Here is a 16,622-nt window from a genome sequence, read left to right as displayed (position 1 = left end):
GATAAACAAAATTTCATAACAAAGATAAACAAAATTTCATAACAAAGATAAACAAAAGTACATAACAAAGACAAACAAAATTACATAACAAAGATAAACAAAATTACATAACAAAGATAAACAAAATTACATAACAAAGATAAACAAAATTACATAACAAAGATAAACAAAATTACGTAACAAAGATAAACAAAATTACGTAACAAAGATAAACAAAATTACGTAACAAAGATAAACAAAATTACGAAACAAAGATAAACAAAATTACGAAACAAAGATAAACAAAATCACGTAACAAAGATAAACAAAATTACATAACAAATACAAACAAAATCACATAACAAATACACACAAAAGTACATAACAAAGACAAACAAAAGTACATAACAAAGACAAACAAAATTACATAACAAAGACAAACAAAATTACATAACAAAGACAAACAAAACTACATAACAAAGACAAACAAAACTACATAACAAAGACAAACAAAATTACATAACAAAGATAAACAAAATTACGTAAGAAAGATAAACAAAATTACGTAACAAAGATAAACAAAATTACGTAACAAAGATGGGGTGATCGTTCTTTTTGTGCTACATAGATTTATTATTGATCACATGGTCAGAGAGAACAAAAGACAGTTTAGAGATACACGTAGAGACATTAGTTCGATACCCAGTGTGTTAGCAAACAGATGGGTGTTTTGTGTTCCAGGGTTTGAACTTGATGTCCCTGGAAGTCAAAGGAATAAAATAGCAAAATGTAATTTGCCCAACTCCGATGAAGTGATCCGTCATGGAAATGATTATATCCAAACATAATTCATGTCTTTGTATTTCCCTTTTCGAACTAAGCACATCTTAAATTGCAGGAAACACGAAAGAAACTTTTGCAAAAGGTATGTGCCTTTTGCTGTTATCCCCACTGATAATGTTATTCATCTTTTTGTTTAAAGAACTGCCTCTACATGTATTGAATGTTTATAAAACCACAAACAAACTTTATATAGACCATATATAGCATGCACTGATACACCTAAATTAATATATACTCATTATGAACCCTAACCCTAAACCCCACATCAAATATCAACATTACAAACAGAATAGACTTTATTATGTACACCTCTAATATCTACACTCACGGCCATGGGACAATTTCCGAGTGGTATTGCATGAATATAAACAATAAATTGGTTGGTTGTTTTTGTTTTATGGCATATCAACCCTTTTCAGGCTATTTAATGAATCCAGTTATTTTAAAGAAAAAGTTTTTAATAAAATATATTTTTTTTCAAGTTGGTTTCTATTTAACCCATAGTTGGGACCCTTACAGGTACTACCACTCCGGGTCAGAGTGGACCTGGGAGCAATGGTAATTAAAGGGTGGCTCCACACTCTCCAAAGCCCACAAAGCTCCAGTTTAAGAAACAATTGGATGAAAACCCTTTTGTATCGATCAACAAATATAAATATATGAAGAAGGATTTTTTTTTTTTTATGGAAATTGCTCTAAGGCGTTAAAAATATTTCAAGGTAAAAAATTAGTCTACTATAAATGTCATATGGATAGATTTTGACCCAGAAAACAGCAATTCTTCCCCCTTTATCAGAAACATCACTGATGGAATGTGAGGACTAAAGGATAAAATAAGAAGCGCAAGAGTTGTTGAACGTAAACGGATATAATAATTCATAGTCGCTGTGTTACATGATAAGGACTGTCCCCTTTTCATGTAAGTATAAAAATAGAGAGATTAGTTAAAATGAAAATAAAATGAGAGAAAGTAGAAATCGAACCTTGGACATAAGTTTTAAAGAACAATAGGTTTAAATGGAATGTCCAGTAAATTGTTAATTCTGATGAAATAATTAATAAATAAACTATTCAATTGTTAGAAAGAATGTGGATGATAAAATATGGGTTAAATAAATTAGATATGTAGGTTGAATTCTTTTGTGAAAATAACAAAGAAAAAATAGGTTATTAGAAAATCAGAATGTTCGGGAAACGTGCGACTCGCGCATGTTGAAACACGTGAATTTTGCTCACGTGGCCGGACATGTATGGATTTATCAATATAGGAAGAGAAGAGTCGGAGAGTCAGTGAGAAACTCAGAGACAGTCTGAGGATTCGAACGTCTAGAAGCGAAATGGTCACTTTGAAATTTAATATGTGAAGCTTTGAATACTTGATGATGAAAACCACGGCCGGTCGTGAAGAAATAAACCCATCATGTGTTTTGATAAAGCTCGTCTTTGTGTTTGTGATTCTTACAAAAAGGTAAAGTGAATTGTTATTATATATCTGTGTTATAAAATGTCGTGACATACACATTTCATATCCACAATGTGAATCTACACCTCATACCTACACTAAGACTGTCTGAACACTATCTCTTCACTCTAAGAGCTTTCTCCTTCTTCAACACAGCTAAGTATGAATATTTTAATATATATGAATCGCTATACACGAACAATCTCTCTTACAACAACATCGCTCTCTCAAAGATACAACAAACACTCTAATAAGACTCTTTCTAAGCATCATCATGCTTCTAAGACTCTCTTTTAATGAAAGCCCTATATGTAACGTCCATGAATGTTTATTGCAAAATGTTGACCTTTTAAAATACAAGGGACAGAAATCAGCTTTCCAAAATACTATTTTTTTGAAAAGAGATAATTTGTTATCTCTTTTCAAAAAAAAGTTAATCTTTTAAAAATTAAAAAAAAAAAAAAAAAAAAAAAAAGAAATATAAAAAAGCTGTTATACCAGGATCAGCATCCACAGGATCAGGCACCCATTTGTTCCAGTCCTCATTTTCATCATCACTGGTTGTGTTGTCATCGACAATGTGCGGTAAACCCCTTATCAATTCATCGGACAATTCATTAACTCCTTCTTCAGTGAGACTAGAAACGATGCAGCGAACGGTGTTATCGCGGCCCCTAAGAAACAAAAATAAACAAAAAAAAAAAAAAAAAAAAAAAGAAGACAGTCAAAGATCTTACTTGATAACAAAAAAAGTGAAGCACAGGGAATATGGTGAATATGGGGAATATGGTGCAAATGGAAATTCAATTAACTTTCTTGAAGTTATATATTTGGATTTTACCGTCACTGGATTATTTATCTTTCACCAGACTATCCATTCACGTGTAATCACCTTCTTCTTCACCATATTCCCTCTGCTTCACATTTTTGTTATCATATATGTATATATATATATGTATATATATATGTTATATATATGTATATATATATGTATATATATGTATATGTATATATATGTGTATATGTTAAAAATAATCTTTTTGAATTACCTCCCTTCGACCATGTATAATACTTTATTAGAGTTAGTTCCCTTTAATTGCATTTCTGACTCATTTGTAACGATATGCACGATTTCCCTTTCTTAAGGGAGTTTTGGGGTTTGTATTACTGTACACATAGATTCGAAAAAGTTGTCAAAAAACAAATAAATGTTATCAAAGGCAAGATAAGTTACTTTTCTACCTAACTGGATATATTTTTTGTGTTTTTATTCAGTGTAACATGTTTATTCAGCTCGAAAAACATGCAGTGTTTACCGATGTATTGGAAAATTCAAAATGGCAGCCGACTCTCTCTCGGAGAGGGTACGTTTGGGAAAAGGTATTATAAATAATAAACTAGACAAAATACTGTTAGAAAACAACCGAATACATGTCAACTTATGTCACGGTAACATATATTGAGCGAATTTCTAACAGTATTTTGTCTAGTTTATTAGGTAGAAAATACCCGAGTTTTGTATACGCGTACATTCAGTCTCAGAGCAGACGTGTATCTGTCTGCATGTATTAACAGAAAAGATCTGCTTGCGTCTCTTCATTTTTTTTAATCGTTTGTCAACAATCTGCAATCTATTTTAAAATAAGCTATGTCGTTTTTTAATTGATTGACTGTAATAATTATCTATAACAAATCTCACCTGTCTGTTTAAATGTATGTATGTGTGTATGTATGTATGTCTTGCAAAAACTTTCGACAGAGGCGACGGATTTTCACGAGATCTGCAATCTATTTTAAAATAAGGGTACTTGTACAGTTTAATGAAGACATTAAAAAATGAAAATATCGAAAAGGTTATATTGTATGTATCCGTTATAGAACGAAGTTTTCCTAAAAAAATTTTCACTTAATTTCATCAAGTAGTTTTTGTTTTACAGTGAAAAAATAATTTGTTATGATACCAAGCAAAAGGTTCGATTTTTAGGAAGAAAAATTAGTATTAAAGATGGGGAGGGAGTGTCGGCGCTTTACATGGAGTTATCTCCCTGTGGCGTGTTAAAAATTTCCATAATGGCTGACTTCAACATGCTCTCATAAAAACGTTTTTCCGCTGTAAAAAAAAAAAAAAAAAAAAAAATACTCGATCAAATTAAATGAAATTTTTTTCCGGAGATCTTCAGTCCAAAACGCATACGTACAATATAACCTTTTTTCACTGTTTTCGTTTTTTAATGTGTTGATTAAAATGTACAAGTGCCAAAATAAGCTATGTCATTTTTTAATTGATTGACTGTAATAATTATCTATAATATAAATCTCACCTGTCTTTTGAAATGTATGTATGTCTCACAAAAACTTTTGGCAGAACTGACAGATTTTCACGAGATCGGTATCATTTTGAAACTCGACTCTTCGGACGATAAATATAAAAAAAATTAGCCAAAAAGATTAATTCCTTCACCCTAAATTTGGTCATTTTGGAGAAAGAGGGGTCGATTTTTCCACCAACATTTTAGCAAGTCATCGTCACCATTGGATTGATTCTGGTTAATTTCAACGCTTTTGACTTCTGGCCGTGTCATGGAAACATCGGCTAAGACGTCAGATTTTCTTTCACTTTCTTTTCCTCCTTTGTGTTACGGGTTTGAGCCTGCCTGCCTACTACCACTTTTTTCTTTTTTGGCTCAACACACACCTCCAAACACCTGGGCAACGCCGGGCACCCAGGATAGTTCAACATAAAGAATAAAAATAGCTATAAAGAGAAAACGATTGAGACAAAAACAACAAAAACGCACAATGTTGAGGGAGGCGAGTTGTTGGCAGGAACCACGTTACAACTGGTGAAGGTAAGGTAAGTTTTTGTTTAGTGGCACATCCACCCTATAGGTCATTCCATGCCATGAAATGTGAAGAGAATATTGTTCATTTGAGACTTTAGGTAATAGTTTGAAAGATCGAAAAAGTGGGGAAAAGGGGAGTTTTTTTTTGTTTTTGGTTTTGCAGAACATAATAAAGTTTTGCCAAAGGAAGTAGAAAAACAAAAAGCATCAATGTTAGATGCATTTCGTCTCAGGAAGCCCATATCTTCAGACAGCCTGACTTGATAAGACCAGCCGTAAGGCGGGGCAAATACCATAACTAGGGGCCAGAAAAGCATCATATTCCACATCCTAACAAAAAAAAAAAAAAAACAAAAAAAAAAAAACGTATCCTGGGCTACCGTATTCCAGGGTCCTACTGTATTCCACAAGATTAAAGTCGTCTCACCTGAGGTATTTTTGGACAGGTTCACAAACCAGCTCTAGAATCACACCTGCTGGGTCTAAGACGCGTAATGCACGGATGGCCGAGATGTACGCAGCAAGGATGTTGGAAGTATTCACACCTTCAGAAAAGAAAAGATTTAGAAAAAAATATAAAATTTTAGGGCAGTCTTAACAGGTGTCAACAAAACAAAAAATGGGGTCTGGAGTAATATCATGGAACTATTTTCATATGCGCAATTGTAACCTTTTGGCGTAAGAATAAGGTAAACCGGTCTTGGACAAACACGTCTCCTCATATGTATATATTTTAAATAAATCTTTAATCACATAATGAGGTCTCTGTTAGAAATTACCACACCTTTAATGACACAACATAATTACAGGGTCAAAAAAGCAAAAAAAAACAAAAAACAAAATAATTTTAAAGTTTTGCAGATGAAAAAGAGTTCTCGTTAGATAGCTGATCAGTATAAGTCTTGAACTTTAAAAGTTTGCAGACAAAGAGCAAAGATCTTATTAATTTATTATGTAGGGTGTTGGGCAGCAAGATATCTGTTCACATTACACTTGTTGGAAAAATATTTGCTACTTCTTCAGAATAATAACGAAAATCGAAAATATTGTATTTCAACTAAAAAGTACAAAAATAATTTGATTCAAGTGTGTGTTTTCTTTTCAACTTTTTTTTTCAATTGTTGTTTAAACTAGTGTTGGGACGATTAATCAGAATCAGGAATTAAAAAAATCTCAAATTTGTGTTATATTGAAATATTATGTGCGAGAATTCTAAAAGATCTAATATTTTTATAGAGTGATTCTGGTTTCTGATTGGTTGCTAGCAGAACATGGCTCCATTTGATTGGTCAGTTCCTATCACTAGTGTCTATCAGTAGAATTTTTCAATTTTCTTTAATCATACCTTTTTAATTATATAAAAAATATTGCATAAAAAAAAAAAAATGCCTTCTGTAATAGGTTTAAAGTAAACTTAACAAACCTGGGTGCAAGAGACGACTCTCCAAAGCATCCTTGAGTGATACGACCAAGTGTGATCGCAGGTCAGTCTTCATCAAACAATTCTTCAGGTCAAGAATGGATGGTTCCGATTCGGGATACTCGATGATGATGCCGAACAACTGATCGATCAGTGTACGGGCATAGTTTTGGTACATGTATTGCCGTAAGGTGTCCTTGAATTCTTTCAAAGACTGCAACTTGGTGGGACTCATTTGGTCGGAACCCCAGACCAAGTCGAGCCAACCTAAAACTTTCTTATCCAACCACTGCAAAAGAAATCATTTTTTGAAAATTTATTTGACAAGTGTTTCCAATGCGATGATCCGTAAACACAAAGGATATTAAAAGAATGAAAGTGATGAGGTGACGATATTTTAAACTGAAAAAAATTAAGTTTCTGAATTTTTGCAAACGTACTTCATAACTTCCGGTGTATCTGCTATTGAAAATAGTGACAAGGCAAATCAGCTCCTTCACTTTTAAAGTTCTTCAGCAATTCTATTGTAATTCTATTGTAAAGCGATTGTAATTTTATTGTAATTCTATTGTAAAGCTATTGTAATTCTATTGTAAAGCGATTGTAATTCTATTGTAATTCTATTGTAAAGCGATTGTAATTTTATTGTAATTCTATTGTAAAGCGATTGTAATTCTATTGTAATTCTATTGTAAAGCGATTGTAATTCTATTGTAATTCTATTGTAAAGCGATTGTAATTTTATTGTAATTCTATTGTAAAGCGATTGTAATTCTATTGTAATTTTATTGTAATTCTATTGTAAAGCGATTGTAATTCTATTGTAATTATATTGTAAAGCGATTTATTGAAATAAAATACAGCAGAACCTCAGAATACAGTGGCCCTAGGATGTGTTTTTTTTCAGGTGCTAAAAGGTAAGTTGTTTAATTGTTATATGTTTTCTGTTTTATTTTAGGCAAATGCTAATTTATATACATTGCAGTTTTTTTATTGAAATATTTATTATTTTACTTGTTTTATTTAGTAACAGATTCTGTCGTCCATGCATGTATTCATTGAAATCTAGCAAATTGATTTGAAATATAGCATAAATGGATTTGAAAATTCTTTTTTTTTTTCAGTTAGAAATTAGTATCCTAATCACTATACTTTCATAAACACGTAAAAAAAATAAAAAAAAAAAAAAAAAAAGCCCTTATTGAGTTATGAAAATAAATCTGGTGTCACCGTTTATGATTTGCACTGATGCGTTTGTTCACATTACAAAACATTTTTGATATTATGAAAATACAATTATTGACAACGACGACAACAATTATTGCAACCTTCTGTCTCATAAGACAATGGTTTTCTGCATCTGATGGACTGCAGCATCTGCAGAGGCTATACAATCAAAACTGGAATTGCCTTCCAGATGCAGGCCTGAGCGGATGATAAGAAGACCTAGCGTTGCCCAGCTACTAGGGTTCACACATTCGGCGTAGCAGACAAAACCTAATGGAAAGACAAGCCAGTATGGTCGGAGCAGGAGTTGCCGGAAAGATGTTGTAGTGCTTCATCATCTGTCTATGGGGACTTCAGATCAGATTTTTTAACTAGGGAATAAATCCTGACATCCAGAAGGTAGTGTAGCTTGGGGATACATAAATGTTTTCTTTTTAAATATAAGAACACATTTTAACTCAATCAGCGATCCAAGATGTTAATATTCCCGTGACCAATTGAATATGATTGAAACAAACTTGTGTTTACTCATAGTTCATTCGTTGTTTTTTCTTTTTTCTTGAGATAGCTAATGATAAAACAAATTTAAAAGCCGCATAACTTTTCAAAGTTTTCCAAAAAATATAATTTTCATTTGGAATAACTAATAATAAATAAATAAATAAGCTGTATATCTTTTCTAAGCTTTCCAAAAATTACAATTTCAGTTTAAAATAACTAATGATAAAAAATAAATAAATAAATAAAAAATAAATAAATGAATGAATAAATAAATAAAAATAAATAAAAATGAAAAAATAAAAAATAAATGAATAAATAAAAATAAATAAATAAATAAAAAATAAATAAATGAATGAATAAATAAATAAAAATAAATTAATAAATAAAAAAATAAAAAATAAATGAATGAATAAATAAATAAATAAAAATGAATAAATAAAAAAATAAAAAAATAAAAAAATAAATAAATGAATAAATAAATAAATAAAAATAAATAAAAAAATAAAAAATAAATAAATGAATAAATAAATAAATAAAAATAAATAAATAAAAAAATAAAAAATAAATAAATGAATGAATAAATAAAAATAAATAAATAAATACAAAAATAAAAAATAAATTAATGAATAAATAAATAAAAATGAATAAATAAATAAAAAAATAAAAAATAAATGAATGAATAAATAACTAATGATAAAAAATAAATAAATAAATAAAAAATAAATAAATGAATAAATAAATAAAAATAAATAAATTAAATAAATAAATAAATAAGCTGAAAGTCTTCCACAATGATTGACCTCACAATATACCGTGTTCCCGCCTTACAATTTTGGTTTGGAATAACTAATGAAAAAATAAATAAATAAGCCGCATACCTTTTCTAAGCTTTCCAAAAAAGATGTTTCGACATTTCCACGACATGTGTACTCAATGTGTTGTTTTGTAGTTCTGTGGACAATTGTCGTAATACAAGATCCAGCGATTTTGCTGAGTAAATTCAACTTGTCACTAAAATAAAAAAAATTTATTAATGACAAAAAAAAATTTTTTTTTTAACAAAATAGGTGTTTCTGCATTTTATGGACTGTGCTAGTTAATTAATACCAGTAAAATAAAGATTAGTTAATTAATACCAGTAAAATAAAGATTAGTTAATTAATACCAGTAAAATTAATCCAACCACTTTCATATCCGGGCAATACTGGTTATGTCTTCTAATTAATAATAATAATAATTTCAAATTTCGATGATTCATAAATTATTATTATTTTTTTACTATTTTGCTTTTTCCTAACTGCACTTTCATCTATGGCTACAAGACGTGACCTATGGGAGCAGCGGATCTTCGCAAACTGAAAGTCTTCGACAACGATTGACCTCACAATATACTGTATTCCCGTTATGGAGATTGTGTTGCAGTTTCTACTCTCCACTGAAGACAAAACCTATGCCCCCTACCGTCAACGTCTCTGGTCGTTTGAACATGTAGCTCATTGACCAGAGGGAGAGCTCATTGACCAGAGGGAGAGCTCATTCACAAGGTCCTTCTCCTCTTCCCTGCCTAGCTAGAACAAAAATGCTAGTGAGCAGCTGAAAACCTTGGCAACAACAATTAAGAACAACCTGGTGGTACTATTGGGTCCACAAATAGTTGTCTCCAGGAGTGAGTAGTCATAGCCTGTGACCTCGCCCAAGATTGATGAAATTGGATTGCGATGGTTTGAGATGCACTTCATTCGCAGAAGAAAGCCAGCTCAATCCGACCAGGTACAAATATCAAATCGATGCTTTCATTTCCAGGAATTACTGGAAGTGTCGGCATTCTAGCATATTTCTCAAGACATTTCATTGCTGCATTACCTCCCCTGTTTTCTAGACAGTGATAGCTGATTCAGTGTCCCTGACGAAACATCTTCCAACAAATATGAATTATAATATTATTAGGTATCATATTATTATTTATTATAATATTATTATTTATTAATATATTGTTATTTATTATAAACATTTTATATGAAAATAAATGGAACAATGTGGACAATTGTTACTTTTATTTTAAAAAATGTGTAATGTTTATTTTTTTTGCAATTGTTAACTTTGTGAAACATTTTTAAAAGTAAACATTTTTATAAGTAAACATTTTCAAGAACACATTGCCTGAAAGTACTTCTTTTAAACTCCTTGGCCTAACGTTTACAGGGAATATGAACTGGAATAGATACATTGAGAGCATTGCCAAGGCTGCTGCAAGGAAGGTTGGCTCCCTCTCCCATGCTAGAAAACTACTTATGCCTGACAGTATCCTATACCTCTATAAGGCCACCATTCGCCCATGTATGGAGTACTGTTGTCACATCTGGGCTGGTGCATCTGCTGCTTGTCTCTCGCTCCTGGACAGGGTTCAAAAAAGAGTCGCCAACCTGATAGGTCCTGAACTGTCATCTAAGCTTCAGCCTCTGTCCCATCGACGAGATGTTGCATCCCTCTGCCTGTTCTACAAATACTTTAATGGTGAATGCTCTGACGAACTGCAAACACTTGTACCTCCCCGACGTAACTACCCCGACAAACCCAACAAGCTACTAAGTCTCATCCCTTTACAGTAGAGATCCCTAGGTGCAAGAAAGCCTTTTACTCCAATAGTTTCTTCCCCAGAACTACGGGTCTTTGGAACTCCCTTCCGGGATTCTGCTTTCCCAACTGCACTGATATGCAAAAGTTCAAGTGTAATGTTAACAAACATCTTTCTACTCATCTCCCTTCATAATGACCCCGCTAATTAAGTCCTTGATAGTAGCCCCCTGCTTCAAAGTGGCACTGTGCCTTGTTTGGGGTGAAAATTGAATTAAAAAAAAAAAAATTTTTTTAAAAGTTAAAATATTTTTTGGAAGATGTTTCGTCGGGGACACCAAATCATCTATCACCAGCTAGAAAACAGGGGAAGTTGTTATATTAGTGAAAGAATGTAGATTTATTTACATAAATATACATGTGAGGAAAGAATAAGAGTTCGTCGAGGATAAGGAGTAATGCCAACCAGGAGCGGGCGTTGTCACATCTTGACTGGTCGAGAGTTCAGAGATAAGAAACAGGAAGTGACGTGGCTGTGTCGCTCTCCGGTTATCAGAGTTAAAGGGGGACAATCGAGTTAGCCTGGGAATTTCAATTCCCACAATACTCCCTTCGTTGTTAGCTGGAAGTTAGAGAAAAGAAAAGAAAAGATAATTGGAGAAAAAAAACATTCATATATATATATGTGCGTGTCCACTGTATAGAGAATGAGAAAGAATTTATGAAGAAAGAATAAGAGTTCGTTGAGAATAAGGAGTAACGTTACTTGCGGTTAGTCAGGAGAGTTGGTTGGGTGGCCATTTCAATTCCCACAAAGTAATGCAAGAATGAAATATCTCGAGAAATATGCCGAAATGCTGAAGTGTCTTCTCGTAAATGCAGAAATAATATTAGCATACGTATTTCATATTCGGATGATTCACAAATATTTCTTTTTACTATTTTGCTTTTTACTGACTGCAGTTGCAATTTCTATACAAAGCAAACTTTCTAAGAGGCCAATGAGCTTCACAATAGACAAGAAACATTTACAAAGAATAAAAAATAAAAATCATAACATAAACAGAGGAAACGTTTAATAAAATCCATAAAATAATGATAAACTTAAAAATTGGGTGTTTTATAAAATTTGATGAATGTTAAAATAATCAAAATTGATTCTGAAATAAAATGTTTTTTTATGAAGAAATAATCTATATATATATAAAAGCGAAAATGTATGTACGCTTTTCCTCAATGTCCACAAAAGGCTTCTTTCAGAGAAGCGCTCGCTCGGTTCGCAACTTCTTAAAACTTTTTATATCATCTATAAATTGTAATATCTCACAATTAACCATGGAGCTCGCCTGTCTATTTAATTTTATTGACTTTCAAACGTTAATTATTCCACATTTCCCGTATCGGCACGCATTACATTCGGTTTTCGGTATAAACAAAAAGTGAAACTCGACTCTAATCACAGGCCCAGAGCCAGTGGTCTCTAGAGAGCTAATTAACGTTTGGTCAATGTCGACTTCGTCATATCAGACGGTAGCTTTCGTTTCGAGATGAGGGAGCGGGTTTTTAAAAACAAACAAACCCATTTATTGACCTCATTAAAAACTGTCCCGCACAAAATGCTAACTGCTGAATAGCTGTCGCCGCAACGTCAATCAAAAACTCGCACCTGTTTTTTTTCACACTTTACTATTTTCCAACTGCGCGTCGTCAAGGCTTTTTTTTTCACGGGCACCTGTTTTTTTTCAAACACACCTACAAACACCTGGGCAACGCCGGGTACCCCTCGCTAGTTTGTATGAAAACAATTTTGTGCAGATTAACAATTATGATTATCTATATATATAAAAGTGAAAATGTGTGTATGTATGTATGTTCACTTTTTGTGTATGTCCGCAAAAGGATTTTTTCGGCGCCTTCTCGAGGCTGTCGCTCATTTTTAAAACTTTTTATAACACGTCGAAATCATAATATCTATGAGTTACGAACGGGGGTCGCGTGTGTATTTAATTTGCCCGGCTTTCAAAAGCTAAATATTCAACATTTTTTAATCGGCGCATGTAGATTCGCCTTTTTCATATAATAAAAGCAAAACTGGACAACTCCTTTCAATGGGTAGCTGGTCCCCCCCATTCACATCATCTTGGAGAAGCCCAAACTGCCCCGCAGTAAATGAAAAAACGCTCCCACAGTGAAACAAAGTAAACAAACGCCAAAAAACTGCCCCGTCATCGTAACGCTCCCACGATGGCCTCATTAAGCGGCCACCTGTCAATCAAACCTCCTTGACTTGATTCACTTTAATCGCTCTTACATTAACATTACCGCCGTAGCGCAGGTGTTCATGCTCAGTCTATAGACCTCAAGGCTCCGGGTTCGAGCCCACATGCCCCCCCCCCATCTTTTTATTTTTTTTAATTGCTATCGTTAAGTTTCCTTTTTGTTCTGAGTTACCCCCCCCCCCAATACACACACACACACACACCTACAAATACCCGGGCAACGCCGGGTACCCCCTGCTAATTTATTTTATATAAACAACTGAAAATAAATTATTTTGAAATTAATTATTTGTTGTCTGTCAGTAAGGGTTAATGAATGTAAGGTGGTAGTATAGTGATCAGTAATGGTGTAAATTGCGTAGAATTTGATTATTTATGGTGACAGCTAAATTTGTTTACATTAGATTTGAAGGCTACTATGTTGTATTCAACCGGGAAGCAGGCCAGTGGAACAGTGTTCCATGGGCGGGCAGTTCTGAGAAAGAAGCTTTGTTCATGGAATCTGCATTTTAGATTTAGATTATGTACAGCTAGAGAGTGAAGAAAATTGCATATAGTGGTTGTAGCTAGTCGACTGTTTTTTTTTGTGAATGTTTGGCAAGAGGAGAACCATAGATTGGAGCTCAGACGAGCCCTTGCCATGAAAATAATAATAAAGCAAAGACATGCTCGCAATATCTCTTCTGAGGGAAAAATGTTGCAGGGAAGAGAAACGGGCATCTTCCACTAGATTTTGAAGTCTATTTTGAACTCTTATCAAGGCTGGATAGGGCGCACCGAGCAGCTCCTGGCCAGATGTGACAACTTATTTAGAGTGCACCTGGCCTTTATACTGATAGAGGATTGCATTGGCAGTGAGATAATGACTGGAGCAGTAGAGTGATCCAACCATTTTTCCAGCAATATTGGCAACAGATTTGATGTATGTGTTCAATTTCAGATCAAGAGTAAAGGTCAGTCCCAGAAGCTTTTCAAGACATGGAGTTTCCCCCGAGATTGGGGCGTGATGGGGGTTAGAGCGATTATGGTGAAAGGAGAGAAGCTTCGTTTTTGATACGTTAAAATTAACCCACTTTTTCTCCATTGTTAAGATCCGTTGAATGTTTCCCCAGTTGTTATTCCATTATCGTCTACTTCAAATCCAGGGGCAGAAAACTCTTGCGTCCAAAATCTTTTTGGGGCACGTGAAACTAGTTTAACTCCTGCATATATAATTTTTTAAATATAAAATATTATTTTAAGGTGATATGTAGTTGCGGAAGAAATTTTTTTTTTTTTTTTTTTTTTTTTACATAGGCATCACCACATTATCAAGGCCAAGAGGCCACTCAAGGATAAGGGTTAAAGAGTGTACAGTAGAAATTGGACAATATAGTAATCATTAGTAATGAAAATTCGGTAAATTTGATAACTTATATGGAACGGCTCATCAAGAACTTATTTACATTAGACTTGAACACAACCATAATCAGCCGGAAAGCAGGAAAGCGGAAGGCAATTCCACAGGCGTGCAGTTCTAAGAAAGAAGCTTTGTTCATGGAATCTACGTTTAGGTTTAGGCACAGATAAAGAGTGTGGGGAATTATTGATAATGTTTACAGCTAGACGAGTGTTTCTTGTGAAAGTTTGGCGAGGGGGGACCATAGACTGAAGCTCAGTCGAACACTTTCCATGAAAATAACGATAAAGCAGAGACAAACTCGCAACATCTCTTCTGTGAGATAGAGGTTGCAAGGAAGAGAAAAGGACATTTCTTACGAGGCTACGAAGTCTATTTTGAACTCTATCAAGGCAGGACAAGTGTTTTCTAGCAGCTCTTGCCCAGATGTGGCAACAGTATTCTATCCTTGGACGTACCTGGCTCTTATATAGATAGAGAATAGCATTCAAATCATTTTGTACCAATGAACTCAGATGATATAAATACAAGTATCAAGTATGTACAATCTTTTTTGTGAATGTTATGTAGAAGTTTAACTCACTAAACAAATAATAATTTAAAAAAAAAAAAATTACTTATGATGGTGCTGCCAGGGAAGGCGAGTGCATGCACATGGAAAGAATAAATCCGTACATAATAATTTTGACTTACAGTTTTCTATTGATCATGTGAAACGTTTCGATGAATTCGGCACAGTTGCACATGTCCCATTTTTCGTCGCAGCCAGCACATTTTTCAGAACTTGTAGATTCACCCGGATCTTTATCACCTGGACAGAAAAAAAAAATAAATAAATAAATAAAATAAAACACAGGATAAATCCAAATTAAAATAATATAATGAGATCCTATTTCTGTCAAACACACATACATATATATATATACTAGCATTTCAGCCCGGCGTTGCCCAGGTATTTGGAGGTGTATGCTGAGCAAAAAAAAAAAAAAAAAAAAAAAAAAGAGTAAATTTTTTTTTAATTTGACCCCTATTATGACCCCTTAAAATTTATAGTTTCGGGCTCAAATCACTTTATTAAATTAGATCCAGGTTCAAGGAACCTATATCTAAAATTTCAAGGGTGTAGACCCAAAATTGTCGGAGGAGTTTGGTAGAGTTCTTAAAGGTCAAATCGTTGAAATTTGACCCCTTAACAGCCAAATTTCTGGCTGACACCCGTCACATCGATTTTCCCAAATCTCAGTACCCGGTATTTCAAATTTCGAGTCTATAGACTAAAAATTGACAGAGTTATTGCGTAGGGAAATGTACACAGACAGACAGACAGACACGTTCACTTTTATAGATATATAGATAATAGCATCATCATGCTGCCACAATGGTTCCTGCTGGATCACCAGAGTTAAGCAACATTGAACCTGGTCAGTACTAAATGGGTGACCATTTGGGATTTCCAGGTGCTGTACTCTCCGCTTATCTCAGCATTGTTTCCAGACGTCCTGGACTTCCCCTTGCCACTGGACTCAAGCAGTACCGATTCGATTGCGCAACCCTTGCCACACAATTACACGCGCAGGGGGTATCCTTTGTCTTTCGAGATTGAACGGAGGCATCAATATATATATATTATATATATTATATGTAGTAGTAAGTTAGAAAAATATATATGGCAATTAAGCTACACAGAATATTCCGTGTTAATAATAATAATAATAATAATAATAATAATAATAATAAACCAACGCCGGACAAATACAAATAGTAGAAATACAAAACAAACTACTAATAACGAACAAGATTAAACCCGGTTCTCCAACTTCCAACGTAGACTCCTACTACCATGTCTCCTTCTCAAACATCAGGGGTCTACGTTCTAACCTTCCAGAGGTTGAAACCCAATTACAGGAGACTAAACCAGCCCTTTTATTTTTAAGTGAAACTGGCATTGGACAGGCTATTTCCCTAGAAGAGTTCGCAATTAAAGGATACTCTAACTTAACCTCTAAATCTGACCCCCAAGATCGCCATGGGCATGGAATATGTGCCTATATTAAAGATAGCTTTCCATGTGGTAGGGACATCTCCAGGGAAGATC

At 33.5% G+C, this 16,622-nt stretch overlaps 1 protein-coding gene across 1 annotated transcript in view; it reads right to left on the bottom strand.

Annotated features, from left to right (window-relative positions):
* The window catches only part of LOC145241560 (anaphase-promoting complex subunit 2-like), a 66,146-nt gene that overhangs the window by 37,325 nt on the left and 12,199 nt on the right, over positions 1–16,622 (bottom strand). Inside the window, exons 3-7 of the mRNA XM_080104626.1 lie at positions 15,221–15,338; positions 9,154–9,286; positions 6,551–6,836; positions 5,555–5,672; positions 2,783–2,958 (exon numbers count right to left, since the gene is read on the bottom strand). Of these exons, the coding sequence (XP_079960752.1) occupies positions 2,783–2,958; positions 5,555–5,672; positions 6,551–6,836; positions 9,154–9,286; positions 15,221–15,338 (831 nt within the window). The remainder of the gene's footprint in view (positions 1–2,782; positions 2,959–5,554; positions 5,673–6,550; positions 6,837–9,153; positions 9,287–15,220; positions 15,339–16,622) is intronic.

The sequence above is a fragment of the Euprymna scolopes genome, chromosome 20 (genome assembly GCF_053919585.1).
Source record: "Euprymna scolopes isolate OS-2025 chromosome 20, ASM5391958v1, whole genome shotgun sequence".
Classification (NCBI taxonomy): Eukaryota; Metazoa; Mollusca; class Cephalopoda; order Sepiida; family Sepiolidae; genus Euprymna; species Euprymna scolopes.
The sequence above is the reverse complement of the archived record's forward strand: the minus strand, read 5'-3'. Positions and strand labels throughout refer to the sequence as shown.